Source organism: Genypterus blacodes, unplaced genomic scaffold, assembly GCF_046128005.1.
Source record: "Genypterus blacodes isolate CSIRO-AG114 ecotype Tasmania unplaced genomic scaffold, CSIRO-AGI_Gbla_v1 ptg000059l_1, whole genome shotgun sequence".
Classification (NCBI taxonomy): domain Eukaryota; kingdom Metazoa; phylum Chordata; class Actinopteri; order Ophidiiformes; family Ophidiidae; genus Genypterus; species Genypterus blacodes.
Genome location: NW_027466871.1, coordinates 938169 through 965504, shown reverse-complemented (window position 1 = coordinate 965504; position 27336 = coordinate 938169). Strand labels below are relative to the sequence as shown.

Here is a 27336-nt window from a genome sequence, read left to right as displayed (position 1 = left end):
CTATGAACTAAAGTGACCTCAATCAAAAAGGTATTCATGAGTAAGACTTGTTCCGTTTCCGCTCTTTGGCTGCATTGTATTTGTACTAATAAAGACTTTTAAACTGATGGTGATCCCAATCATTACAAATAAGCTTTTTTTGTACTTTGTTATAGTTGATATGTGCAAATTGTTGATGATTACAATATCTCTCTTTCACGTCAGCCTTTATGTGCAACTTGTCAAAAAAGGTGTTTTAAGACATAATTTGATAGAAATTTTATTATTTCGACAAGGACTGAATGCATTATAAAAGCTCTCCGTTAGGACTGGTTCTGTGTTTCACTGAATCAGTGGCAAAGAGAGAGATGTAGGTCAAACATTCAAAAACTTATTTGCAGTTTTCTGACTTCTGCTTTAACCTCACAATGACACTGGAGGCATTAAGGTGCAGAGCCCAAAATTACTTCCATGATTATTAGGACTATGTTCCATCAATGTGTCACATTTCACAACTTAATAGCAATAAGAATAATAACAATAATACTGTGCTACTGTGCCTTAATCATGATGTTTAAGCAGTAGAGTGATTGAGAGGCTGTATTTATATGTGGATGTGACGTTCACAGACTGCTTCTCATTGCACTTGGAAACTGTTGTAACAGGATGTCCTGATAGGAAGTATGTGATACTTGGTCATAAAACGCAAATGTCAAACAGGATCTCAGCTGTATTGTGACATTTCAATATCTAACAGCAATATAGACTACACTAAAACTTTAAAACAGCACACGCATGATAATGTAACATTCATAATACAACAACTTGTGCGATTAGAAAAAGGGACAAAAACAAGATCTGTTCTTCATGGTCCAGTAATTCAGTTGTGTGTCAGACAAAGACTTTGTTGTATTTTGTTCTATGTTAAGTGGTTCCTCAAACTTAAATGTGTCAAAATTCCACACATGAAGCCCGACTCACTTTTTTCACATCTTCAGTTGCCCACCAGCACAGAAACCAGATGATCATTGTAATGAAACCAAAGCTATGATATATGAACGATTTTCTGTCCCTCTTCTTACTCTGCTCGAGCCCCAGGAAGTCTTTGACATCACAGGCACATTAATGGGGAAAGTCACCCGCCTTTCCTAATGCTTCCTCTGTTCCCTACTCAACTTTCCAGATGGCGATCTTGCCATCGCCTCGTGCTGAGCCACTCAGGACGTAGCGATCCTCGGCCGAACAGAGCGTCTGGATGCTGTCTGAATGGGCTTGCAGCTCCTTGGCCACAGCGTGGCTCTCTGGGTCCACCACCAACACCTGACTTCTCAGCTGACCGTCAGACTGTCCACCAACACCGATCGTGCCACGACAGCCCACCCAGACCTGAGGAGAGGAGACCACATGGATGAAAGGTGGTAGAGGATGGGAGTTGATTGATCAAGTAATAACAGATGAGTGGAGGCAGATTTAAACAAAACTCAATTTCATGTATGTACACTATTCATGTGTTCATATCCATCATATAAAAGCTGTGCTACCCATAGAGATCAGATGATGCATTACAAAGTGAAAGCTTCCTCTATACGCAGCACATGTTACCACATATAGACAACATTCATAACATGGAATCATTGCCCCACCTGGTTCTTGACTCTTATCATGCAGGTGACACCCGAGGAGCCTGGCAGAGAGATTCGCTTAAAGGGACGTCTGTAGTTGTTAATGTTCCACAGACACAGCTCCCCTGAGTCTGCACAACCTGTCCACACCTCGCCTCGCTGGAACACACACACACACACACACACACACACACACACACACACACACACACACACACACACACACACACACACACACACACACACACACACACACACACACACACACACACACACACACACACACACACACACACACACACACACACACACACACACACACACACACACACACACACACACACACACACACACACAAAATAGGTTTTTATCTGCAGCCATTGAGCAGTGAACGCACATCCAGCCTTTGCTATCGCTCCATTTCAAGTCTTACAAGATTGTACTTGAAGTGTCAGCAGGAAAATGTTTTCTCTCATCAAAAGTGCACTGCTGTGTAAGCAGGATGGTCCAGGTGTTGCCAAGTCAAACTACTTTGCTTCCTCATTCTGGAATATTGTCAGATTTCGTATGCAAGCTGTCAGACAAATGTAGTGGATTAAAACGGTCCAATGCACATAAAAGAAGCACATCCTGGAAAAACACAAATCGAGTTTGAACACCTCAAAACTGTACACACAGAAAAGTGCAGTTGCTGAGTCAATGTACTTTGCCCTTTTCCTCCTTCATCAATGGGTTGTTATGGTTACCAACATCAATCAACCGTAATATGATTACATCTTGATCTTCTAATGTTAGGAAGTCTTGCTGGTCAAATCTTTGAAACATATGTTTTCAGCTGGAATCTCAGTTCATTCATCAACCACCTGACTGGCTTGAATGACTGGATTAGCTGACATACTGGCTGCTTGTTTCTAAATCACCTCTAAGATGAGGATGAAGCTGCTGAAGCAACTGCGAATGCTGCGTAGGTCCTCCGGCAGTGCCATCCTCCTGTGTGGTATGCCGCTCTTTCTGAGTTCCAAAATGCTGTCATCACAACCTGCAAACACACAGGTTGTGAACCGTTCAAAGTACTTTTATTAGTCTCTTTTTCATGACATACAGCTCACCACTCCAGTTTGGCAGCCAGTTACAGGTGAGAAAAAGTGGTTATTACAGCGCCACCATCAGGCCGACCACTACCAGAATTTAATGTACAACCTTTTGAGCACTTCTGCTGAAAACAGAGACAGACCAACACAGCTGACCAACATAACCTTGGCGGAGGTATTGTAATTACACACAGGCTATAAAACACAGAATCTGTGTGTTCAAAAGAAGAGTGTGTGCACTTACAGCACCACAGCGTGCCCTCGTGGACCTGAATGGAGGAGAGACTGTCACAGAGGGTATAGAACTGACGCTTCACTTTGAGACTGGAGGTGTCCCACTGCAGAATGGAACCATCACAGCTGCAGGAATATGTCTGCTGGCTGGGAGAGGGAGAGAGGGACATAGACATCATATACATTTACTTTGATTGATTGTCTTTATAACACGACGATGAGGACGACCACATCTACCTGTTGTGTGGATCACTGGAGTCCACGGTGAGTCCAGTCACTTCCTGTCTGTGCTCAGTCAGCTGTTTGTTGCAGGACATGCTGTTAGTGTCGATGATATAAATCACAGAGTCCTGGGAGCCGATCCACACCTGCTCCTGCCCCAATCCCAGCATGCAGTTCTACACGTCATAGAAGAAGATGTGGCAGAGGAGGAGACCATGATGTAGATGTACACAGAGCAAGGTTCTACGAAAGACATCAAAGCATCTCTACTCTTACCAGCTGTGATGCTCCAACCTGGATGCAGCCGTGCAGCATGGACCAGCTCGCTGCATCAAATACCACCACCCTGCCCCCGCTCAGAGCCACCCACAGCTTTGGGTTCTTCTCATCCTTTATGTCATCGCATGTCAACTGACCTATAGAGAGTCATGGGTCAACCCTTAATCAACCCTTGTATGCTAGTAGTGAATTAACAATAAACGTGAACAAACAGTGAAGTTTTCTCCAAAGCGTACCTGGTGTGTACAGTAGCACATGGACAGTCTGAGGCTCAGCCAGGTCCTGTGATGGGTTGATTTTGTGTTTCAGGGTCTCTGAGGTGGTTTTAGGCACCATCATAGGCACTGGGTAACAAAGATGAGATTTAATGAAGGATCATAGGAGAGGAGAAAAGATGAAGCAGGAAGAAGACTGAGCTCAGACCTTCATGCTTGACTTTGTCAAAGTAGGCTAACTTTGAGGCAGCACAGATGGATCTCTGGGTCTGCAGGCAGCCCACAACTGCATCCATTAACAGGACATTGGTCAGAGCCTGGGTCATGTACTGAGGGTCCTAGTCAGCAAAGCAGACCTCTATAGTGAGACAAGTCACGAAACACTACCACAAACATAGTCAATGTGTGAATGTGTTTCATAAGTGGCAACCTCAGGTCTCCTTCACTAGTGTACACACTGCTGTGCTCTTGTGTACCTTGTGCTGGTCAGCCATCTTGCGTCCTGCCCACATCTCTTTGACCATGAGGTTCCAGAGGTCAGTCTCTGTCTTCAGGTTAGCTTCGAACACCTCAGGGCGTCTGGCAGTTTGTATACGAAGAGAAGGAATACGAAGCAGGAGGAAGGGAGCAGAGGAGATTTTCACCTCCTAGAGAGAGAAAACAGAGATGGCATATGTTAACATCAGTGTGTGTACTATAGATTTTATTTTCACATTTTGAAGAGACTTGACCTGTATGTCTCTGAACTTTGTGATTTCCAGGAAGCACGCTCGTCCCTCGGTAAGCAAGAACAGACGTTTCTGCGTCATGGCGATTTTACCAACGCCGCGAGAGGTCTTGACACACGACGACAGCTTGTAGACGCACTCGCTGTTATCAAGGTGCTCGATCACCTCAGAAGGCAGGTTGACGTCTTGGGCCACAGCCTCCGACTCCTTCCAGAAGGTGTAGAAGATTCTAAAGAGTTCAGGGTCCACCTGCTTTGACTGACCTGGGACACCTGGGCACACAGTACAGATACAGAATTAACTGCTGCTGAACGGAGTTTACCATAAAGATGCAAAGAACGCGTGAGACAGTAATGAAAGCATGCACCTACAAGACCAAAGGACACCAGTGACTCTAGGTTAGTTCCACATATCTCACAATGGTTTATATTGTTGTAAAGAAGTTAATAAGTGACCATCTCAGGTTAACATGGACTGGGCTGTGACCAAAACAAACACCAAGACAACACCTACAAGCCATTCATTCATCTGGCCATGAATGATCACATCTCACGTGAACTTAAATTGAAACAAAGGAGGAGTGACATAAAAGGGGACAATTGTGCTGAATAGGCTTTAAAGAGTGAAGAAGGTCAGTGGTCAGTGAAGAACTGGGAGCTTAAAACTGCACGCCTAAATCCATTTCATGGACTCCTGTCACATGTCATTCCCTCTCTCTGTGTTCTGTTGCTCTGAACTGTATGTTGTCCAATGCAATTCAGCGACTTAACCTTCACAAATTAGATGAAGAAATAACAGTTAATAATGTTGATTAAATGTGGAGCTGAAATCCTTGGGCTGTTAGCTGCAGTGCAAATGGATCAGTGGCCCCCTCTGTGTTAACATTATATTAAGTGTTATCATGAAATCAGGAGAAGAGAAGGAAATGAAGGTTGTTTTTGCTGCCAGAAAGGTTCATACAGTCAGTAGAGCAGCATAGTTGTCATACTTCTTAAGTCATGCCACAGATGGTATGCTCCTCTATGATCTGGGTCAACAGTAAAGTGACATCTTTCATTCTTTCTGAGAATGTGAAACCTTATTCAGACTGGGTTGAATGAGGTCACACAACTAGACACTTAGACAATATCATATGATCTGAATGTTTAAGACCATGAAGTGCAGACAGAGTATAAAACTACAAATGTGCTCAGAGAAAGGCTTCACATGATTTGCACATTTCCTCTGGCAGGTTCAGATGTTATTGACAAAATTTCAATGCACCATCAGGTCCACTGAGGTAGAGATACGAGTGCAAATGTGCCCAAAATTTGGTTACAATGTACATATACATTCATGAGATACTTCACTTTCTGAGCCACACACACACGAGTTTTAGCTGACAAGGACCGGACATTGTAGTGTCACATGCAGGATTATGTGGCATTGGGTTAGAAAACAGTCAGTGTGTGTCCACTGTGTCCAGGTCTTACACTTCACAGGCGACAAGTCTGAAGAGACGTCCGATTTGGAGGAGGCGCCCCTCGAAGTCACGTCTGACGAGTCTCTCTTCGATTCTACTCAAGTCAATCACATCAACATCAGATGGTGTCATTTTTTGTTCTTCATGTTTCACGCCATCATAACGCTTCAGAAAAGTCCCTTGTGTTGTGTTTCTGCTCTGCGTGTTTGTCAGGGTGTGTGTGTTTAATCAGCGTTGTGCAGAACTTTAAAAGTGAGACAAAGGAAGACATAGAGACCAAAGAGTGTAACAGATTATCTGTCAGCTGCTTTAAGTTCAACCTGATGTCTGCTGATGAAATCAATTTAAAATGCTTTCATGCAACACGGGTGGAGAGAAAGATCATTGTTCAGCCAGTGCTGTACTAGAGACATCCAAAACCATCAAGTAACCATCAAGTAACAGATTCAAAAATTCACTCTTAGGTCATAAAAATCACATGGAAAATTGTTGAATCATCCAATGACACACAAACACACACACACCCACACACACCTTCCTCCTCACTTACCAGCAGTGAGAGCATCAAATAAACGGTGTATGGTAGCTACATCCTTAACAATCCCAGACTCCTGCACACAGCGCACAAACTCCTCCAGGTGCAGATGTGTCCGCGGAAGCACAAACTTCTTAACGTGGTCATCAGGCTCCACCGGGGGCTTCTCATTCTCCGTCTTCACCTAAAGGACAAGAAGGTTTCTTTAAAAACATCACGTTTTTCTTTTACAATTGGACCTTACATGGCTTTTCCATAAGTTTTCTGAGGTGTTAAGAGTAAAGCAGCATTTAGAACTACGATGACAAGGGTGGATCTTACTTGAGAATCAAGTTTGGTATCTGCAGACCAAAATTGTGACTCTCAAACTGTTGCATGATACTGCAATTCCAAACACTGAATGCATGAGCTGACCTTGAGGATGAGTCTCTTGACTTCAGGTCGTCTGTCAGCTTGCAGTCTCTCGTCTTTGTGCAGCGAGTTCACGAGCCATGTGACCAGCTGGGAGGGGAAGATGGCTGTGTCCGTCTTATAGAGGTTCTGGAAATCACTCAGAGCGTCCAGGCGCCGTGAGCACAAAGTGTTAATGATACCACGCAAATAGTAGAACCTGCAGAGAAGAGATTGGTTGATTGTACACACAGATACAGTATCTTGACAAAGAGGCTCATCAAAATTAAGAGGACATTATTTATATAGAGAAGAGCAGAGTACCTAGCCAGCAGAGTGGGGTTCTCATTTTGGACAGAGAAGATGGCTTTGCCAAGCTGCTGGATCAGCTCACTGTAATAAATCGGGATCGAGTGGATGGACAGAGACACTGGGAAGTCTGGAAGCTTAAACACCTTTACAGACTTAGGAGAATTTCTCAGCGCTAAGGAAGACAGACAGACAGACAGACAGACAATAAAAATGTCACTTGTAATAATAATAATAATAATAATAATAATAATAATAATAATAATAAGCCAGTCCTAATTTTTTTTAAATCTGCATTTTCAACTATAGAATTAGGTCATTAGTTAATTATTAGGCCTAATTAATGCCACAATGTTCTTGAACAGCCTCACCAGGGTCCGACACGATGTTCCCGGTCAGCAGCGTGTATCTGTTGAAGCCCATACTTTGCTCCTCCCCCAGGTTAGGGAGGCTCATCCCCAGCCTCTTACTCAGGATGATGCCCTCTGTGATGGAGCTTTTCCTCCTCGCTTGAATCTCCTGCATGGTGGGTCTACGTGGGTTCTCATCCATGGCCTTCATCCTAGGAGGTCATTCATAATTCACACAGCACAAATACTGATTTTTCAGAAGCAAACAAACTGATACTGAGATTTAAAGTGATGAGTGTTGAGAAAACCAAGGCCAGAGTTCTGCAGATTTGGAGACTTGGTTGCTAATTTCGAGGTCTCAGATCAAGTATTCTTTCTGATCAATTCAGCTGAGGCTCATTCTCAAAGCTTTAGAAATAATGTCACAATTACAGATTGAGTTGAAGGTCTTCAGTCTTACTAGTAACTCACTTCTGCGTCTCAGAACGAGTGTTCAGCTCCATGCGAGTAAAACTGTCCATTTTCCTGTTGAGACGATCCTTCAGGAAGGAGTGGAAGATGTGGGTGTTCAACACCTAAAGCATCAACAGCAACACTTATCAATACAGTCTTGTGATTCATGAATGATGACTTTCATGAATGATGACTTTCAAAAATGAATGAAAATGGCCAAATAAACATTGTTGAAGGTTTAAATAAAACGGTTAGTATTTACCGTCTTGTAAAATAGCTGTTCAGACGGCTCTCTGGTTTTCAAGAACTCTTCACTGTTAAACACTCTGTGCTCATAGTTCAGATGGCTGCTAACATCCCTGTAATAAGTAAGCAAAGATTACAGCACATCATAACCACCTTACCACTACCACAGATTGAGCCAGTCATTACAAGGACTCTGAACGCATTATATTTCAGAGGCAATAAAAGCCAATAACATTATACAACATCATGTGCTTTGGTTAGTAGTTTGTATTGTGTTGCATCCTTAAAATAGGAACTAGGACGTTTCAAAATGGTGCAATTACGTTACACTGCAAACAATTCACTGCCTGCAAGCGGACTAAGTGCTGCGTCTTTAAAGTTAAACCATTATTATCCAACCATGATCCAACTAGATTTGAAATGATTAAAAGTTCAACACACACATAATAACAAATGTAAAACCTGAATATGTTTACGATGAGTTCCAGTGTAATCCTCTGGATGTCGTAGTTGAGGTTTTGTTGCCACACCCTCCTCTGCGCTCGCTGTTCATTGACATCAGTAAAGCTGGCGTGGTGGCACTGATTCAGGTCAAAATGGATCTGCAGGGACAAACACCTGAAAAGACACTCTTATAAACAGGTGGAACGCTACATTGCGTACGTAGTATGTAGTGGTAGGAGCAGTAGCAGGAGTATAAGCTGCAGTAGTACCTCTGTGTGAAGCAGCCTGCAGCAGCCAGGGGAATCTCAGGTAGATCAACAGTCTCAGAACACGAAGACGAGACGCTTCCATTATCAATGTTGATTAGAATAAGATCGTCCGTTTCCTAAAATAAATGAGTTTTCATAGTTATTGATACATTTAATGATACTGTGATCTGTCACAAGCAACTAGAAATTAGTAAAGATATTTGTAGCCATTTCACAGGTTTGTTTTTACTCACTGTCGCAACTTCTTCAAAATGACTAAGATGGCAGCCCATGAGGAAGGCAGTCGGGGCCATGAGGAAGTCAAGCATTCCTCTGGCCAGGACAGGAACGTAAGGCTGCTGCCATGACAGAGGCTGGACCAAAGATCAGAGAAGATCAAAGGATTGCAATTTTATTTAATACACATCTTGAAACGACTGCCTGTAGGTGCTCTGTCACAGACTGACCTGAAGGAAAAGCAGCAAGCTCTCTGCCATAAGAGTGAGTCTGGACCAATCAGCAGAAAATAAGACCACCCGCTGCTCCTGGAGGAGACAGGATATCACCTGGGGAGACAGGGACAGAAAGATAGAGAGGGGGTGGGTGACATTTAGAGTGAGATCAGCAATCAGCTCCATTAACACAAAGCCAGCAGGTGAGTGTTTTACCTGCAGTAGCTTCTGTGGCCTAAAGCAGAGCAAAGGTAGATGGAGATCTAAATCTATAGCTGGGTGGTCCTTGTCTTCACGAGACGGTAACACAATGGTCAAAGGACGCAAGGTAAACATCTAGAAAATAAATGAAACATTTCAGTGTTATGCAACACATTAATTTTAGAAAATAAATTATTATATTCACACACACACACCAGATGCAGTTGTCCTGGAGGTGGGAGAGGCACGAGTGCTAGTTTGATGGCAAACTCCTTCACCATTTCCTCCAAGTCAGGTAAAGGACAAGTCCTCAGCTGGAATGACACACTAATCAAGATAAAATGACAGAAAGAAGTAGTTATTTTGGATGCATACTCCATATGAAGGTGCAAGATCAAACATGAGTAAATCTTTGATAGAAATTGCACAAGAAACCATGTAAACTTATTTATAAGTTATAACTGGAGTAACTGTGTCAGATCTGTTGTGCAGGAGTCCACAGGCTCTCTCTCACCCAGACAGGCAGTCTTTCAGGGCCGTGTAGTAAGGATGCTTGGATATGACACAGAAACCATAAGCACAGAAAAGGTGGGAGAACCCAGACGTCCCAACTCCATTCTCCTGGAAATGTGTTTCGTCCTGTAAAACCGACAGAAGACAATCCCAACATTAAGCTTCTGCCTCTCTCAGCCAACATTGATGAAATTGAGAATCAGTATGGTTCAGGTTAAGTGTTATGGGTGAAGCTCTGCATGTAGAGACGTGCACCAGTATGGGTCGATAACACTGCATCACAACCCCATGAGTCTTGTTGCCAAAAACATCAGTGAAAACCAGGAAGTGGAACTGTTCGACCCTCTCTTCATTGGTTACTTGGAGCCCACCTGGAAAAATCACGTGCTTCAATTACAATGGCAATATTGTATAAACTATGTTAACATACTACTGACAGCTGATGTGTGTATGCAGTGCGAGTACAAATGGTCTTTATTGAATAATCGAGAGAGAGAGAGAGAGAGAGAATAGAACAAAATAACAAATACCAGGGAAGCACAGTTGTGGCAGTGCCATGAGATCGATGTCTTTAGGAACGCTCAAATCTTCACACCCTCCTCGTTCTTCTGCTCCTCCACCTGCAAACACGCAAGGGGCTGAAACTAAATCAAATATGGTTTCACTTAAAAAGTCCAATATGTGCTCCAAGAAAGCAGAGCAGAACCGTTACCACACCTGCTGCAGGTGAAGGAAGATGCTCCCTCTTCTTCCTGAGCAGGGAGTGTCGTCGCTTCCCGTGTGGCTTCACCACTTCACATCTAACGAATGGAGGAACCAGGACATGGAGCGCCTCTGGCTCCAACTGAGGGAGCTCTGCAGTCCCATTGTTAATGCTCTGGTGAAAGGAATAAAAATGGAAAATGTGAGTGGACCACTATCAGTTAAGTGCATAGCCATGAGTGTACAGGGTCACAGTACCTGACAGACCTCCCGGAGTTTCTCGCTAGATGCTCCTACCACAACACAGGCTTCCAGTAGAGCAGGAGGCAGATGGTTTGCCATCACTAGAATAAGGCCGGAGCCCTCAGCAGAACCTGAACCAGGCCCCTTTCACAGCCACTTAATCACAACCTCTGAGCCTGAGCAGGAGAGTAAGTCAGAGAAACAGAAAGTGTCAGAATGGAGGAAGATGAGAGCCAAGCAGACAAACACAGATACATTTCCTGTTGCCTCTGTGCCAACAGGTAGAAGAGAAATACTGAACTGCAAGGGGGGGAACAGCACAACCACATCCTATCACATCACATGACAGAATGGGAGTGCCAGATCATTATCACCGCCACTTCTCTCATCAACAACAACTTCTGACGGCTCAGTCAAGCATTTGTCTCGCCACAGGGTTATTTCAAGATTCAAACTCTTCAAATAGCCTCTCGTCCATTATTGCAGCTGCATGATGTCCACAGAAACGTGTTTCCACATTGTTTTGCACCAAAGGTTTCATAATAAGCCTTCAAGCAAGATGTCCAGAGGCACTTCTTCTTGCACGCTAAAATCGATTAAATGAGCATTTAGTTTGCATGTAGAGGAGGCATTGTTACTCACATAGAAGCTTCTTTTTGATGCATTATGGTCTGAATTGGTTTGGTAGAAAGGCCACAAGAAGTGAATGGCAGCATGTGACATTACTTCTGATTACTGAGACAGCTGGATCTGATTGCTGAAAGGTAACAAACCCCCATGGTGATGTCATACTGCAACTACTACAAAAAATAGGTGGTTCATTTAAATTTGCAGCGTTTGTCATTTAGATGTATGCACCAGGTGTAGTTGACAGTTTTTAGAGTATACCATAGAATATCCAGAGGTGGCTTAGAGTGTGTGTGTGTGTACTGCTGAAGAGACCCTGGTACATAACCATTATAATCAGACTGCGACAATATAGGAGATACACATCACACTTAGTAATAGCAGACCATGCAGTCATCACTTCGAAAACAATACAGACAACTACTTTGGACAGCAGCTGAATCAATTTTAGGCTCCATTAGTCTGTGTGATGGGGGAATGCAGGCATTAAACGAAGTGTGGCTCAATGTGTCAATTAGTTTGCTCTGTACTGAACATTCTGATACTGTGGAGAAAGACTTTTCTGTCTTTGTCCTTTCTTTGTATAAACTGACCGACCTCACTTACACACTAGTCACCACAGGAAGGAGGAAACCAATTCAATTACATTTCACTGATGCTCTCAGCCTGTCTTGTTAGGCTCTTTTCTGCAAATTAGACTCATGTGCCACACACACACACACACACACACACGCACACGCACACGCACACTTTATTTTTTGCTTTCACAAGGACAGCACACAATTAAAATTAACTATACCAGAGTTAGCTTTCCATCTAATTTGAATTCTAAATTCTTGAATTGTTTTTATTGCAAGCATTTTCTTTTTTCTACAGAAGATACTTGTTATAAATTTGTTTTATGAAATCATGTCTTTGAACCAAGTTAAGTTTGGCCATTTGCAGGTTAATTTGCATTTTCAGTCAGTTTCATTGTGTGCAGCTTCACTTTGGTAAAGGTAGGATTTCAAATTCCTAATGGCTTTTACCATGTGGTACATTTCATCCATAGAAAGTGAAAAGAAATGAGTGAAAACACACCACTTAACTTATGCCACATGATTTCCAGCTGTCCCTCCTGCTGCACACCCGAGGATGTAACATGGTCACCATAACATACAGCACATAAGCATATTAAAAGTCATATGATCCTTGAAAAAGGGAAAATTCCATATCAAACGGTGTCCCAGAACAGCACAACGTTTTAGATCCAACAGTCTGGGATGACATTTTCAGTGTAATGTGAATTTTCAAATATTCTCAAAGCACACTGTGATAGATCTTTAATCACAGCAATCTGATTTTGATCACATTCTGGTGCTGTAAGTACAACAAGGTCACGCCTGCAGTGTGATTGAAATCCCATTTGTCTGGATCCAATGTGGCAGCAAAACACGTGCAAGTTGTGCAAAGAGACCAAGCTGAAGAGCAGAAAATGATTTATCACATGAACTAAAACAGGGGCGAACTAAAGTGATCTGACCTCCAGGATAATCACAGGGATTCACATTTTGCATACATCTCCAAAAACAAAATAGAATAGAAAAGAATACCAACTACAAAGCCAACCACCAACTTAACCTTACTAACCTCAACCCGGGTAACATCGCAATGACAATGTTTACATTTCATAATAAAAGTCATATTTCTGCAGATGCATATACACAGGACACGATGAAAGTTCGCCTAGGAATTTGCAGGGAAGTTTAGATCTCATTCCTGTTTTTGTTGCAGCTATGACGTGACCTTAAGTAAAAGTAACAAGCGGGCAGGTGAGGGCAGAAACTTTTATACCTCCCACCTACCATCTCTTGTTCTTACAACTACTTTCTGTTTCACGCCACTCACCTGCTCTCAGGCATCCGTGCGGCTCCTCGTCCACCCGCATAGTCGTGTGAAAGAAAGCACTGCGGTCGAGCCAGCCGTGATTACAAACTCCGTGGTCAAATCAGCCGCACCTACATTTTAGAGTGCGTGTGTATTCTCGCCTTTATGGTAAAAGCATTGAAACGGAACTTGACGTAGTTAGGGCAAGGATACAGAAGTGACTACGTCCGTTTTTCAAAATAAGCTGATAACACACGTTTTTATTTTGAAATGGCTTGATGCCTGATGTTTGAGGGACTATGAAGTATAATTTGAAATATGATATATCTTTTCCCATAGTTCCCCCTAACATGTTGTCAGGAATACATTACATTAAAAGTATAAATGGCTTAATGTATTGTTTGTTTATTTTCAAAAATCATGTTAAATTGCCTTCTTGAAGTTCATCTGCTCTTTTAATTTTAGGGTTATAAAAATGTGGTAGTTTGTGTGGATGATTGTCTTGTAAGGGATCGTGGTTGTCAAAGTTGCTGGCAGGATCGCCATTAATGAACAACTTAAAAGTATTTTGATGTCAATGTGAGTTGTTCAAGTTCATCAGAATGTTAGTTTTTTTTTAATGAAATTTGAAATTATGAACAACAATCAGCTTTAACATCACAAAAAAAGCAGGTTTAACTAACGATATACCCAGAAGCCTTTGCGCTTCAATAGAGTGGGGCTGATAATGAAGAGATATACAGTATACCTTGAAAATGCCATTATGATGACGTCATTCCCACCTCTCCCGGACTGCCCACGGATCTATGATGCCATATCATCTAAATGTTTTGTGTTGCCAATCTTTACATTGACATCAAAAAAGGAAAAAACAGTTGAGGCATTTATAGCATAAGAGTTTCTCATTAGGACTGCAAACACTTTGTGAAAAGATGGCTCACGGTTCATCGTTGGTATTTAATGAGCTCCGACTGAAGGATGAACTCTGTGACGCCGTCATCAGAGTTCAGAATGAGGACTTTCACATCCACAGGATCATCCTCTCTGGCTGCAGCGAGTACTTCAGGTGAGTTTGTTGTCTATTACTGAAATGCTGATGAATGTGAATGCGTCTGATTATTCTTTCCGGCCGATCTGGATGCTCTATCTACTATCTACTATATACTTTGTGCTTATAAATAGATGATTCAATAATGTTATTAATAATAACAATAAGCTGATTTGTGTTCTTTCTGTCCCACAGGTCTCTCTTCACCCGCTGGTCACATCCAGCAGATCAGGCGTACCAGATCAACCAGGTGTCACCTGAAATAATGCGAGTCATTGTTGAGTTTGCATACATGGGCTCTGAAGAAGTGAACCAGCAGAATGTGGAGGAGCTTTATATAGCTTGTGACTTTTTTAAAGTCACAGGCCTCATGGACGCCTGCCTCAGGTTCATGAGGGAGCACCTCTCCAAGGAGAACTGCATTGACATCTGGCAGTTAACAGAGACCTTCATCTGTCCCACACTGAACGTTGATGCATTCCACTTCATCCTACTGCACTTTACAGAGGTTTGTGCCTCCTCTGAGTTCCTGAAGCTCTCTGTGCAGCAGCTGCTTGAACTCATTGAGACAGACCAACTCCTGGTGAGGGACGAGAGGACAGTGTTTGAGGCCGTTCTCCGCTGGATTGACCATTTACCTGCAGAACGCACAACATACATCTCCCAGATTTTACCAAAGGTAAGTGACCCATGTCTCTTCAGTTACATATTCAGCAATTAGCTGATGGTCCTATCCTGAGTGTGACTGTGATCTGGGCTGTAGTCAAGACCATCATGGTCAAGAGTTTGGTTTAATTTCCAAAATCTGTCTTGTCTCTCTGCAGGTCCGGCTGGCCTTGATGACCCCTAAATACTTTTTGGCAAATGTGAGAACAAACAAGATGTTGCTGTGTGACACAGAGTGCCAGAACACTGTCAAAACTGCAGAGACCTTGCTCGATGATGGCATTGTCTCCTTGCCTGGTATCTATCACCCTCTGGCCCGTCCACGCCTGCCTTCCAGCATAATTTTTGCCATTGGAGGCCGTGTCAAAACTGGTTTCACCGTTGCCACCAATGCCATCGAGGCGTACGATATCTGCACTGATATCTGGGTCAAAATCACAAGTACTGAGGAGGCCCCTCGCTCTCAGCAGGGTGCTGTTTTCCTTAATGGCTCTGTCTACTGTGTTGGTGGCCATTACGAGTTGCAGGTTTTCAGCAGTGTGCGCAGGTTTGATCTGGCCACCCACACATGGCACCACGTTGCGCCAATGAAAACACGGAGGTGCTGTGTCGGCATAACTACACTAAATGGGCTCATCTATGCGATAGGAGGCTATGATGGACAGAGTCGCATTAGCACGGCTGAGTGTTATGACCCAGGGACCGACCAATGGAAGAAGATCACATCTATGCATGAGCGCAGGAGCCATGCCAGCTGCACAGCCTTTCTGGGTAAGGTAGGTGTATATCTAATCAACTCAAATCAAAGCATGTGGCAGCATGGTGGATGGATTCCGGTAGGCTTGCAGGTCTACCCAATCAGTGACGTGCTAAGGGTGGGGGGGGGGGAGTTTGCCTCTTTAATGAGTGCAGGAAGTTCATGCCAAAGAAAAGGGGAATGGTTTGGCAATGCTCTATTTCCAAAATATGTAGTCTTTGGGATAGTAGATACTTAATTTTGGAAAGGAAAAAGTTGAGAATGGCTCGATCCAGAGTTGTTTTTTTATTTAATGGTTTGATCACAGCTGTTTTAAATACAGCAGACAAAACTCAGTTGGCAAGCACAACGTTAGGGGCAAACATCTTCAACAAGTTTGGCAGGCAGAGGATCAAGCAAGCAAGAAGTAGATTTACAGGAAACTACCTTAATGAATGTGTCCAACAGGACACAAACCCATCACTCAAAATGACTTAGTCCAAGATGTGGGGTCTCTCATACCAACAACATCTGAGGCTACTGTCACCATGGTAGCAACATTTCCAATTTCTGCTCTTATACGGTCTTTCCTAATTTGTGAAAAACTCAGTGAACTCGTTTGGAAAAAAACAAATATCAAACTGCTTAATTTATCCAGGGTTTTCCAGTTTTCGATATAATTGTCTAGCCAACGAAAAATTACTTGTGTTTCCTATAATTCTCAGTTGTACATTTGCGGTGGCTTCAGTGGGGAAAACTTCCTGTCTTCAGCTGAATATTACAGCCCAGAGACCAACCAGTGGACTCTGATCGCCCCCATGAGCACCAGCCGTTGTGGGCTTGGTGTAGTTGCTTTAGAAGAGCATATCTATGCGGTACGTAATGTAACTCTGCTGACATTCACATAACACAAAGACCCCCTGAGACACTCAGCTGTGACATTTGGTACAAGTGGCTAAAGGTAGCAATAGAATTACAAAGTTGTCAAGTGATATATGATACAACAATGCCTTCAACAACAGTCTGGACAAAGCAGTAAATCGTTGATGTGGGTTGTAAACCCTAAATTGCAATGTCGGTATTCCTGTTATTACAACACACCTCGATTTCAAGAAGAATTGTTATTTTGAGCCTACTAATACATTATGTCTGGCTTCTGCTCTATTGTAGATGCACTTTATTTAAACTCAGAGGCACATTGAGAACAGGAAACTATCTTACAAGGGCTTTGAGTGCACAACTAGGAAAAACTAAATCACCAAAAATTCTCTCCACAGGTTGGCGGTAACAATGAAGACACTTATATGAGCAGTGTAGAAGCCTATAACCCCCTGACTAACACCTGGCAATCAGTGACCCCAATGCTCAGTCGCCGTAAAGGCTTTGGTGTTGCAGTGGTCGATGGCCGCCTCTTTGCCATCGGGGGCTTCGATGGCTTCACCGTCATCTCAAGCGTTGAGTTGTACGATCCCGTCATTGATCACTGGTTACCTGCCTCAAGCATGAGGATCCCCCGCAGCGACCTGAGCTGCTGTGTGATCTCCGGACTGACCAACATGGCCGACTTTGCTGCACCTCGTTACAGCAATTATGACCCCCCCAGTGGCTATACAGACCTCCCCATCTGAACTCTATTGGCCATCGGAGGTGGGAGCACTTGTGCTGGCTTGTTGTGGTGTCACCAATGGTGTTGATGATTTGTGGGTCAGTCTCACCAACAATGAGGACACACCTCAAGCTTGCCACTTTGCAATTTTCTTCAATGGCTCAGTCTACTGTGTTGGTCTTTTCAGCACTGACCACAGGTTTGATTTGGCCACAAGAACATAGCACCAAGTTGCATCACTGAGTACATGCCGCTGCTTTGTCAGCATAATGATACTGTACTGCCATTCAAACGCTTTGGTTGGACATCGCCGACTCAGAGCAATCTGTGAATGAAGGTCCCATCTATGCACATGGACAAGAGTGATGCTGGATGGACATTTCAGGCCAAGGTATTTTGATGCAGCACAATAACCTGTAGTATTACCTCTTCACTAGATGTTTTTGGTTGATGTCATATTGGTAGCTCTCAAACAAAAGTCAAAGCTTACTTACAAGTACTCTTTTATTCTCATCAGGTGTACAGCTGTAGGGGTTTCCATGGCTATATCTGCCTGTCCTCAGCTAAAAACTTCATCCCAGAGACCAACAGATGGACTATGACCTGCCTCATGAGCGGCATGCGTACTGCTGTTGAGGATCACATCTATGTGATCACTGATACAGCTCTGCTCACATTCATACAACAAAAATAATATTTGGTGATGGTTTCAATGAAGTTTCCTCCATTTACTTGGTTGAGTCATATTCTTCTTTCCTTCCACAGGTTGGGGCTTCCAATGGGACCTCTCCTTTGAAAAGCACAGAGACCTTCAAGTTGCCTGATCAACTCCTGCTACCCAGTGCCCACCCTGCAGAGACCCTGTTGTAACTTCACCGTCATTTACATCGGTTTATTTATAAGATAAAGGAAGTGACTTCAATTATTTATCATTGTTATTTACAGAGGTTTAGCACTGACATAATCTGCTCTTTCTGTTAACTGGTAAGATGAAGATGTAAGATTTTATTTCTTGAAATATAAACTGATTTCTTCTGAGAATGTGTTTGAGACTTTTTAAAACATGATGAAACATAGATGACATCTCTGGAGAAGAGCGGCAAACCTTACAAGTACAAGTTCTGGGGATAAAAGCGTGGAGTGCTACTTTCAAGATGCCATTATGATGACATCATTCCCAACTCTCCAGGACTTCCCATACAACCATGATGCCATATCAGCCCAATGTTTTGTTTTTACATACAGTTCTTTACATTGACATCAAGAGTGACGTCACAACAGAGGCATATATAGCATCTGCCCATCAGAGTTTCTCATCGTGTTTCTCACTGGAATCGCAAATTGTTTGCAAAAACATGAATCACACAGCTTCATCGTTGGTATTTAATGAGCTCCGGCTGCTGGAAGAACTCTGTGATGCCGTCATCAGAGTTCAGAAAGAGGACTTTCACATCCATAGGGTCATCCTCTCTGGCTGCAGCGAGTACTTCAGGTGAGTCTGTTGTGTATTAATAAAATGCTGATGAATATGATATATACATATGAGCTGCAGATTTCATATATCAGATAACAGTTTTTCATTCAAGATAATTTTTTGGCTAAAGGAACATTCACCAGTCTGCCTATATGAGAGCTGTTCTTATGCTGATTTGTGCATCCACAGGTCTCTCTTCACCCGCTGGTCACATCCAGCAGATCAGGTGTACCAGATCGACCAGGTGTCACCTGAAATAATGCGAGTCATTATTGAGTTTGCATACATGGGCTCTAAAGAAGTGCACCAGCAGAATGTGGAGGAGCTTTATATAGCTTGTGACTTTTTTAAAGTCACAGGCCTCATGGAAGCCTGCTGCAGGTTTATGGGGGAGCACCTCTCCAAGGAAAACTGCTTTGACATCTGGCAGTTAACAGAGACCTTCTTCTGTCCCACACTGAACAATGATGCGTTCAACTTCATCCTACTGCACTTTACAGAGGTTTGTGCCTCCTCTGAGTTCCTGAAGCTCTCTGTACAGCAGCTGCTTAAACTCATTGAGACAGACAAACTCCTGGTGAGGGACGAGAGGACAGTGTTTGAGGCCGTTCTCCGCTGGATCAACCATTCACCTGAGGAACGCACAACATACATCTCCCAGATTTTGCCAAAGGTAAGTGACCCATGTCTCTTCAGTTACATATTCAACATTTAGCTGATGGTCCTATCCTGAGTGTGACTGTGATCTGGGCTGTAGTCAAGACCATCATGATCAAGATTTCCATTTGATTTCTGAAACGTGTCTTGTCTCTCTGCAGGTCCGTCTGGCCTTGATGACCCCTGATTACATTATGACAAATGTGAGAAACAACAAGATGGTGATGTGCGACACAGAGTGCCAGGACACTGTTCACACTGCAGAGACCTTGCTCAGTGATGGTATGTTCTACTCCCCTGGTATCTATCACCCTCTGGCCCGTCCACGGATGCCATCCAGCATCCTTTTTGCTATCGGAGGCTGGATCAAAAGCAGTGTTTCTGTTTCCACCAATGCCATCGAGGCGTACGATATCTGCTCTGACCGATGGGTCAACATCACCAACAATGAGGAGGCACCTCGCGCTCAGCTGGGTGCAGTTTTCCTCAATGGCTCTGTCTACTGTGTCGGTGGCCATGACGACTTTCAGTTTTTTAGCACTGTTCGTAGGTTTGACCTGGCCACCCACACATGGCACCACGTTTCCCCAATGAAAATAAGGAGGTGCTGTGTCAGCATTACTGTACTGAATGGGCGCATCTATGCCATGGGAGGCAATGATGGACACAACTGCCACAGCACTGCTGAGTGTTATGACCCAGAGACTGACCAGTGGATGGATATCACACCTATGCATGAGCCCAGGAGCCATGCCAGTTGCACAACATTTCAGGGCCAGGTAGGCATAAGCCTAATATCAAACTGCTTTATTCATTCAGGATCTTCCAGTATTTCATATAAGTAGCTAGCCAACAACAAGATGACTTACGTCTCACTTATTCTCCTCAGGTTTACATCTGCGGTGGCTTCAGTGGGGAAAACTTCCTGTCTTCAGCTGAATATTACTGCCCAGAGACCGACCACTGGACTCTGATCGCCCCCATGAGCTCCAGCCGCTATGGGCTTGGCGTCGTTGCTCTAGAAGAGCAAATCTATGCGGTACGTAATGTAACTCTGCTGACATTCATATAACACAAAGACCCCCTGAGACGTTTAGTATCAGTGATTTCCCGTAGCATTAGTCAACAGTGGTTTGTCAACAGTGACCTAAAAGCTGTAAATGATGTACAAATTTTGTACACTGCCCTCAGCAAAACTCTGGGTAAAGCAGTAAATCCTTGATGTGGATTTTAAGACTCTTCCTCTACCTGTCTTTCCACAGGTTGGCGGTAACAATGAACAAACTCATATGAACAGTGCAGAGGCCTACAACCCCCTGACTAACTCCTGGCAATCAGTGACCCCAATGCTGAGCCGCCGTAACGGCTTTGGCACTGAGGTGGTCGATGGCCGCCTCTTTGTCATTGGGGGCATTGATGGCTACAGCCTCATCTCAAATGTTGAGTCGTATGATCTCGTCACTGATGAGTGGTCGGAGGCCACCAGCATGGGGGTCTCCCGCAGCGACCTGAGCTGCTGTGTGATCTCCGGATTGACCAACATGGCCGACTATGCTGCGCCTCGTTACAGCAGTTTTGATCACCCCAACCCCCCTCTAGAGCTGCCCTTTGGAACCCTATTGGCCATTGGAGGTGATGTTGAGGGATATGATGGTTACGCTGACTCATGGGTGGATTTGAATAACAATGAGGAGGAACCTTGAGCTCCCCTGGCGATGTTTTCCTCAATGGTTCTGTCTACTGTGTTGGTGGGTATGATGCTGTTGAGGCTGTCAGCAGGTTCGGCAGGTTTGACTTGGCCACATGTACATGGCACCAGGTTGCACCAATGATTACACTGCTGCAATGTCAGTATCAGTACTGAATGGCCTCACCTAGGCAATTGAAGGCTATGATGAATGTCACCAAAGACCAACCAGTGGGCAAACATTCCACCTATGCATGTGAACAGAAGTGAGGCTGGTTGCACAACATTTCATGGCAAAGTGAGTATATCAAAAATCTATATGTATTTACCACAAAAGTCCCAGATTACTTACAAGTTTTTGATAATTCAACTCTTTAATTGTCCTCAGGTGTTCATCTGTGGGGGTTTCCATGGCTACATGGACATACGTCTTCAGCTGACTACATCCTAGAGACCAACAGATGGACTATGATCTGCAGGCTGTCTAGGATCACATCTATATGATCACTCATATAGCTCCGATCACATTCATACAACACAAAACACATTTTGTTTCAGGTTTCAGTGAAGCCTCCTCTATATATTCGGTTGACTCATATTCTCCTTTCTTCCCGTAGGTTGGGGTCTCTAAGGGGACCTCTCCTCTGAAAAGTACAGAGGTTTACAACACCGTGACCAACTCCTGGTGCCCAGTGGCCCCCCGGCAGAGACCCTGTTGTACCTTAAGTATACTCTTTAATGCATTATCTTTGTATTCTACATGCGCTGCACTGTGCAAAGCGTTGCGTTATTTTGACTCGTTATCATAGAGAACTTGTTGCAGAACTTTTTCTACAACTTCAAATGATCCAACCAGCTACACCTGCACATGTATAATAATGTACTTCTGTTCCAATCAGTTCAATAAGTGCTTATGATTTCAAAAGAAATTACTTAAAACTGAGAAGTATGATTGTGAATATTGATCTCATTTTGTGTGATGCTTATTCTATGGTGGCTGATGGTGGTTAAAGGTCATGATTTGAGGAGGTATGAACACCCCAGAGAGCATGTGTTACTGCCTGCCCCTCAGTGAAGACAGCTTTATATCTGGTCATCTCCTGAGAGTCATGCTCAGAAAATAGTCTGGGGCGCCCCCCTCTGGAGAAGATTAACAACAACCAGGCCAAGGACACATTTACACCGAGTACTGCCTGGGTATTCTGTGTTCATGCAGATCCAGGAAGAAGCTCAGTGATGTTCAGAAGCAAATATGAAGTCGGAGCATAATAACTTTTCATAAACATTTGACAATAAGAGTACAAAGTAATACAGGTGCAAATCAAGGAAGGGCCTTTGATAAAAGTAAGATGCAGATACGATCACTGAGGTACTGCTCAACATGGCTCACACTATATACAGTATATAGATCTCATTGATATGTATCCAGGCTACATACGTTTACCTTCACTTACTTCCTGCTCAAGCATGTCCAATATCCTCACACATCAGGCCATTTTGGTGAAACACAAAATATACTCGTTGACTTTTTCCCAGTTATCTTCATGGTTACAGGAGGTTAGAGTGAGAACATATCTCCCATAAACAAATTGATTTGAAATAAATTTCAAGCACTAGTTTTTTCCTCTTTAATTGTAGAATTTTACAATTACATTTGTACAAATGCTTGTTAACAAAAAAATCCTTCAGACTTGAAGGAGAGATGTCTGAATACAACGTCTTTGAACTGAACCTGCAGGGAACACCAGCTGCTGCTCAGAGGAAAGGCTGCATACACACACCACACCTCTGAGGTCAGCTGTCATGGCTTCCTCTCCTTCATCCTACCAGCTCTTAAAAACACAGGATAGGTAAGAACAACATGGCGGCTCCCTACATCAGCGCAAACAAGCGTGTACTGAAATGGACTGGTAAAAAAGACAGTTTGTGTGTGTGTGTGTGTGTGTGTGTGTGTGTGTGTGTGTGTGTGTGTGTGTGTGTGTGTGTCTGTGGAGTAGTGTTGAGGGAAAGGAGAAAGGGGAGTAAGGGTATTGTGTATTTGCTGTTTGGTCCTGGTCCAATGTGTTAAGAAGCCAAGGTTCAGGGGTCAGAGGTCGTCAGAGGGGTTTATGAGCGGGTATATTTCCCCCAGATGTGCAGCATGAAGACTGAGGCGATGAAGAGCAGACTCATCACCAGTACTGGAACTGGGCCCCTGTGAAAAACAGACACGAGTGATTAACTCAGCCTGGGTGAGAGTCTAAGGAGAGCGGCTGATTGTATTGATGAGCTTAAATATTGATTCCATGAACATTGTAATACAGTTCAATATTTCAGTCAAGACACTGAAATCTAAAGAGTTTGGATATTATCGGTCACTATTGAGTGTGAATGTTCATGAATTCAGGAGTGTGTCCTGCACTACACTTCTTACACTTTGAGTCCTGGCGAGTCCTCCGTGTAGAAGCGCCACATGCCCCCTGTGCCTGCTGATCCTGTGGTCCTGCCACCGCTGCGTGTACCGCTGCTGGTTGCTTTCCTGTGGAGAATTAACAAAACACACAACATGCCAGGTGTCAACACTATTGTTACACAAAAGGTTCCATAAGCATCAAGCAGTTTCCACGTTTTTTTCCCTCACAAGTGAAATGTCTCAACACAGAAGCTCGGGGCCTCTAAAGAATGATGTCACCACATATTGTATTCATGAGATTAAATGGAGGTTAATGAGGTAATGAAGATGGTGTCGGTAATGTGTAATAATGAGTGAGGTGACAGCCAGCCCCTGATTACACACTGATTAAGACCGGAGCACAACATCCATCTGCTGCTTTCATCTAGATGGTTTTCACAAAAATACAGAGCAGTGGATGAGAACTCTTTTTCTCAGGGTTACGTTTTTAACCTACAAAATGATCAAACCCTTGTCTACAATCACTGCAAAACTCTTACTTGCCATCTGGTCAGATTTAACAGAATCTAATTGGGGTTCTTTACAGACGACTGAATGATTTGTGCAATGTGTGTTTGATGATTCATCTCATCTGTCAGTAGTATATTTACCTGCAGCCTGTAAATTAAAAATGGTCAGTGTGTGTGTGTACCTCTGTCTGACTGTGGAGCCTGCTGCATGGGGATTTGTATAACACATAAGTGAACACGGTTGTTCTCCATTACTGTAAATCCACTTTTCTTTCATCTGATTATCGGGAATGACGTCATCCAGCCAATTTAGACAACAGCATTGAGGTCATTTGAACCCCCAGGTTTATATTGTCATGCCCTAACTCCCATCAAATGGAAAATGATGTGCTTAGGTGTGTGTGTGTGTGTGTACCTCTGTCTGACTGTGGAGCCAGCTGCACGGGGAGCCACTGTCTTACTTGGGGAACGGCTAGATGCCCCAACATTGGTTGCACTTGCTGCTGGTCCAGGCTGAGAGAGGAAAACATCAGAATGAAAACACATGTAAATAGTTAAGATACATTCATTGATAAGAGTAATTGATTAATCCAGAGCGACAATACATACACAACACAAACATAGACAAAAAACAATCTATACAAACCATAAACAATATATGCAAGTGTGTATAGGCACAAACAAACGACTAAACAAGTCTTAACCTTTCAGATGCAGGAACTTTACAATGACTCCAGACTGTTAGAGTCTGATCTGTCAGTACCACAATATCCACAGAGCTATTAAACTACCACAGCGAACACACAATCCGTACCAAATGTACCCCCGACTGTATATAATAGACGAATTAAATGCAGGGTATAGAATAAGTAATTTCATTTAGACGACTGGAGTTTAAATAGGAACAGCCACGTCCACAGATGAAGAGCTAGCATTAGCAAGCTAGGTGAGCGACAACATGTTTTAAATGAATGAAGCAGAGGCGGTTAGCTCTGAAATAGTGGTTCCAAATGGAGCTAAGGAACTCACCATTTTGTCTTAATTCGTTGGCTGTGGAAAAATAGAGTCCCTCTTCTTGCTGATGTCCCACTGAATGGCAGACAGCCGCTGTGTGATTTGGTCTAAAGTTGAGAAGAGAGCTCAGAAAGATGACGCTGGTCTAAAAAGGACACGACTGCAAAACGGAAGACCAGCGCAGGCGACCGAAAAGATGCCTGATCACTTGAGCGTATTCAATTCGAAAATTATTAATTTAACACATTCTAACACGAATTTACGCTTGCAGTTTAAATAAATGATATAGTTTGCGACATTGTGTAATTTATTGTTCTTGTTAAGTATTTATTTGGCACCGTTATTCCAAGGCAAATTGCTACCTCGCTTTGGCTTTTGGGGTGACGCGTCGCGTTTCAGACCGAGGAAACAGCCGCCATGTTGGTTCTAAGCAGAGGTATTGTTGTCCAGTATACAACGGAGGGTTTGAGCCACCATGGCGTACGAGCCGTGCAGTTTCATAGCATGTCTCTTGACAGCAGCTCAACCACGGCGCACCAATCATCACTGGGTCTCAAAGTTGGACAAGGCAGACGAGTGACCCAAAGGTAAACATACAGTGTATTATAATTCAACTTATGATTACGAAATTGAGGCATAAACATGCGCGTGCATTGGGCATTCGTTTACTGCCGTATAACCCAAAACCTTTGATAGCATCCTTCATAGCAACACTATAGCTAACTTACCATGAAGGCAAAAGTCAAACTAAATCAGATTTGTCATTTATATTCTTCCAATAGACAAACAGCTGGATGCTGGATGAGCCCTCTATCTTTCAACACTTACACTTCTGCTACATCGGCTGCTGTTTTGTCTGTATTTCACCCCTTTATTCTCTCAGTTAAAGTCTGTTATTGACAACAGTGTGAATGAATCTTTGTCTTTCTCAGCTCTGCCTCTGAGTCCAGGATGGCTCGGGTGGTGTTTCTCCACCCTGACCTTGGTATTGGTGGTGCAGAGCGGCTGGTAGTGGATGCTGCTGTAGCTCTAAAGTCCAGAGGATGTAGTGTTCAGATCTGGACGGCCCATTATGACCCCACACACTGCTTTACTGAAACCCTGGACCCTGATCTGCCTGTGGTAAATGTCCTTCTAATACACACACTCCCTCACACTGTTCATGTTCCTTCCATGGTCACTGGTAAACTGTCTTGTCTGTCCTCTTCCAGGTGTGTGTGGGTGACTGGCTGCCCACCAGTGTGTGTGGCTCCCTGCATGCCCTGTGTGCCTACGTGAGGATGATCTATGTGACTCTTTACCTCGTCTTCCTCAGTGGGATTGAGTATGATGTCATCTTCTGTGATCAGGTGAGCTACATTATAGATTCCTGCCGTCTTGTCTCTGATTGCCACCATCGTGTTAGATTCAGACAGTAGACATGTTTACTATTACAATATAATTTCTTGTGATTAGATTAATAGAATCATACTTAAATATGATTTCTGATATGATGTCAACAAAAACTGAACTTTTAAATTCCTCTCAGATTTAATCTGTGGCGGTCTGTACTGAATTGCATTAGATCAAATATTTCAGTGTCACCCAGTGTGTCTTCCTACTACTGCACACACTTTGTCTCAAATTCACATAACATGCAGTTTAAAAGTATTCTAAGCATATGAATTACTCTACAATCAGCTTCATTTCCTGAATCTACAGGATTACAAGAAACCTAAACATGGGTAAACATCAACATACATTATAAATATCTGATATGTTGTGATTTTAAGATTTAGAATTATAACTGTAGCGTGTTGTCCTCTGTCCCCCTCAGGTGTCGGTGTGTATCCCGGTGCTCAGACTGTCTCGTCACAGGAAGAAGGTTCTGTTCTACTGTCACTTCCCCGACCAGCTGTTGACCCAGAGGAGGTCGGCCATTAAGCGGCTTTACCGCGCTCCCATCGACTGGCTGGAGGAACGCACCACTGGCATGGCTGATATGGTAAAGAACATTTAATCAAACATTACATTTATTTGACATCTTTCAGTGCTTAAGCAGCAATTTGTTTAGAATTTCAAGATTTGCAAATTTGACCTCAGGGTGTCATTCATCATGTGGGGACTTAAAGTGTGTGTGTGTGCGATCTTTAAGGA

The 27336-nt window shown here is 43.4% G+C and overlaps 5 protein-coding genes across 12 annotated transcripts in view; 3 read left to right on the top strand and 2 right to left on the bottom strand.

Annotated features, from left to right (window-relative positions):
- Positions 1-252: 252 nt before the first annotated feature.
- On the bottom strand, positions 253-13534 carry LOC143003193 (DENN domain-containing protein 3-like). 6 transcript variants are annotated; one of them, XM_076153705.1, is made up of 29 exons: positions 13433-13534; positions 10934-11094; positions 10691-10850; positions 10504-10617; positions 10229-10344; positions 9975-10099; positions 9676-9787; positions 9476-9595; positions 9275-9373; positions 9062-9181; positions 8829-8944; positions 8578-8733; positions 8132-8228; positions 7888-7991; positions 7438-7628; positions 7082-7241; positions 6782-6977; positions 6383-6551; positions 5843-5926; positions 4374-4642; positions 4119-4289; positions 3851-3980; positions 3664-3771; positions 3425-3564; positions 3164-3324; positions 2937-3073; positions 2522-2640; positions 1623-1760; positions 253-1365 (listed from the first exon to the last, which is right to left on the bottom strand). In XM_076153705.1, the coding sequence occupies exons 2-29, from the start codon at positions 11015-11017 to the stop codon at positions 1147-1149; spliced, it is 3915 nt and encodes a 1304-aa protein (XP_076009820.1). In that variant the 5' UTR covers positions 11018-11094; positions 13433-13534; the 3' UTR covers positions 253-1146. The 6 variants fall into 6 exon arrangements, with proteins under 6 accessions (XP_076009820.1, XP_076009823.1, XP_076009822.1 ...); XM_076153708.1 differs by having other exon boundaries at positions 6383-6545; XM_076153707.1 differs by having other exon boundaries at positions 10504-10611.
- Positions 13535-14343: 809 nt separating this feature from the next.
- LOC143003183 (kelch-like protein 10) lies at positions 14344-17489 on the top strand. The gene is made up of 5 exons (XM_076153694.1): positions 14344-14477; positions 14655-15138; positions 15284-15901; positions 16587-16736; positions 17139-17489. Exons 1-5 carry the CDS (start codon positions 14344-14346, stop codon positions 17487-17489), a joined length of 1737 nt encoding a protein of 578 aa, XP_076009809.1.
- A 1333-nt stretch (positions 17490-18822) lies between these two features.
- LOC143003182 (kelch-like protein 10) lies at positions 18823-21301 on the top strand. The gene is made up of 5 exons (XM_076153693.1): positions 18823-18959; positions 19131-19614; positions 19760-20377; positions 20488-20637; positions 20861-21301. Exons 1-5 carry the CDS (start codon positions 18823-18825, stop codon positions 21299-21301), a joined length of 1830 nt encoding a protein of 609 aa, XP_076009808.1.
- Positions 21302-22899: 1598 nt separating this feature from the next.
- On the bottom strand, positions 22900-25365 carry sec61b (SEC61 translocon subunit beta). Of its 2 annotated transcripts, XM_076153843.1 has the most exons (4): positions 25216-25365; positions 24602-24699; positions 23699-23803; positions 22900-23479 (listed from the first exon to the last, which is right to left on the bottom strand). In XM_076153843.1, the coding sequence occupies exons 1-4, from the start codon at positions 25216-25218 to the stop codon at positions 23392-23394; spliced, it is 294 nt and encodes a 97-aa protein (XP_076009958.1). In that variant the 5' UTR covers positions 25219-25365; the 3' UTR covers positions 22900-23391. The 2 variants fall into 2 exon arrangements, with proteins under 2 accessions (XP_076009958.1, XP_076009959.1); XM_076153844.1 differs by lacking the exons at positions 24602-24699; positions 25216-25365 and adding an exon at positions 24369-24430.
- Positions 25366-25644: 279 nt separating this feature from the next.
- The window catches only part of LOC143003274 (alpha-1,3/1,6-mannosyltransferase ALG2-like), a 54429-nt gene continuing 52737 nt past the window's right edge, over positions 25645-27336 (top strand). For both annotated transcript variants that reach the window (XR_012963848.1, XM_076153842.1), the window contains exons 1-4: positions 25645-25787; positions 26133-26322; positions 26412-26549; positions 27017-27184. Coding sequence is in view for 1 of the 2 variants with exons in the window: in XM_076153842.1 (XP_076009957.1) it covers positions 25705-25787; positions 26133-26322; positions 26412-26549; positions 27017-27184 (579 nt within the window). In the remaining variant the exon portion in view is untranslated. The remainder of the gene's footprint in view (positions 25788-26132; positions 26323-26411; positions 26550-27016; positions 27185-27336) is intronic.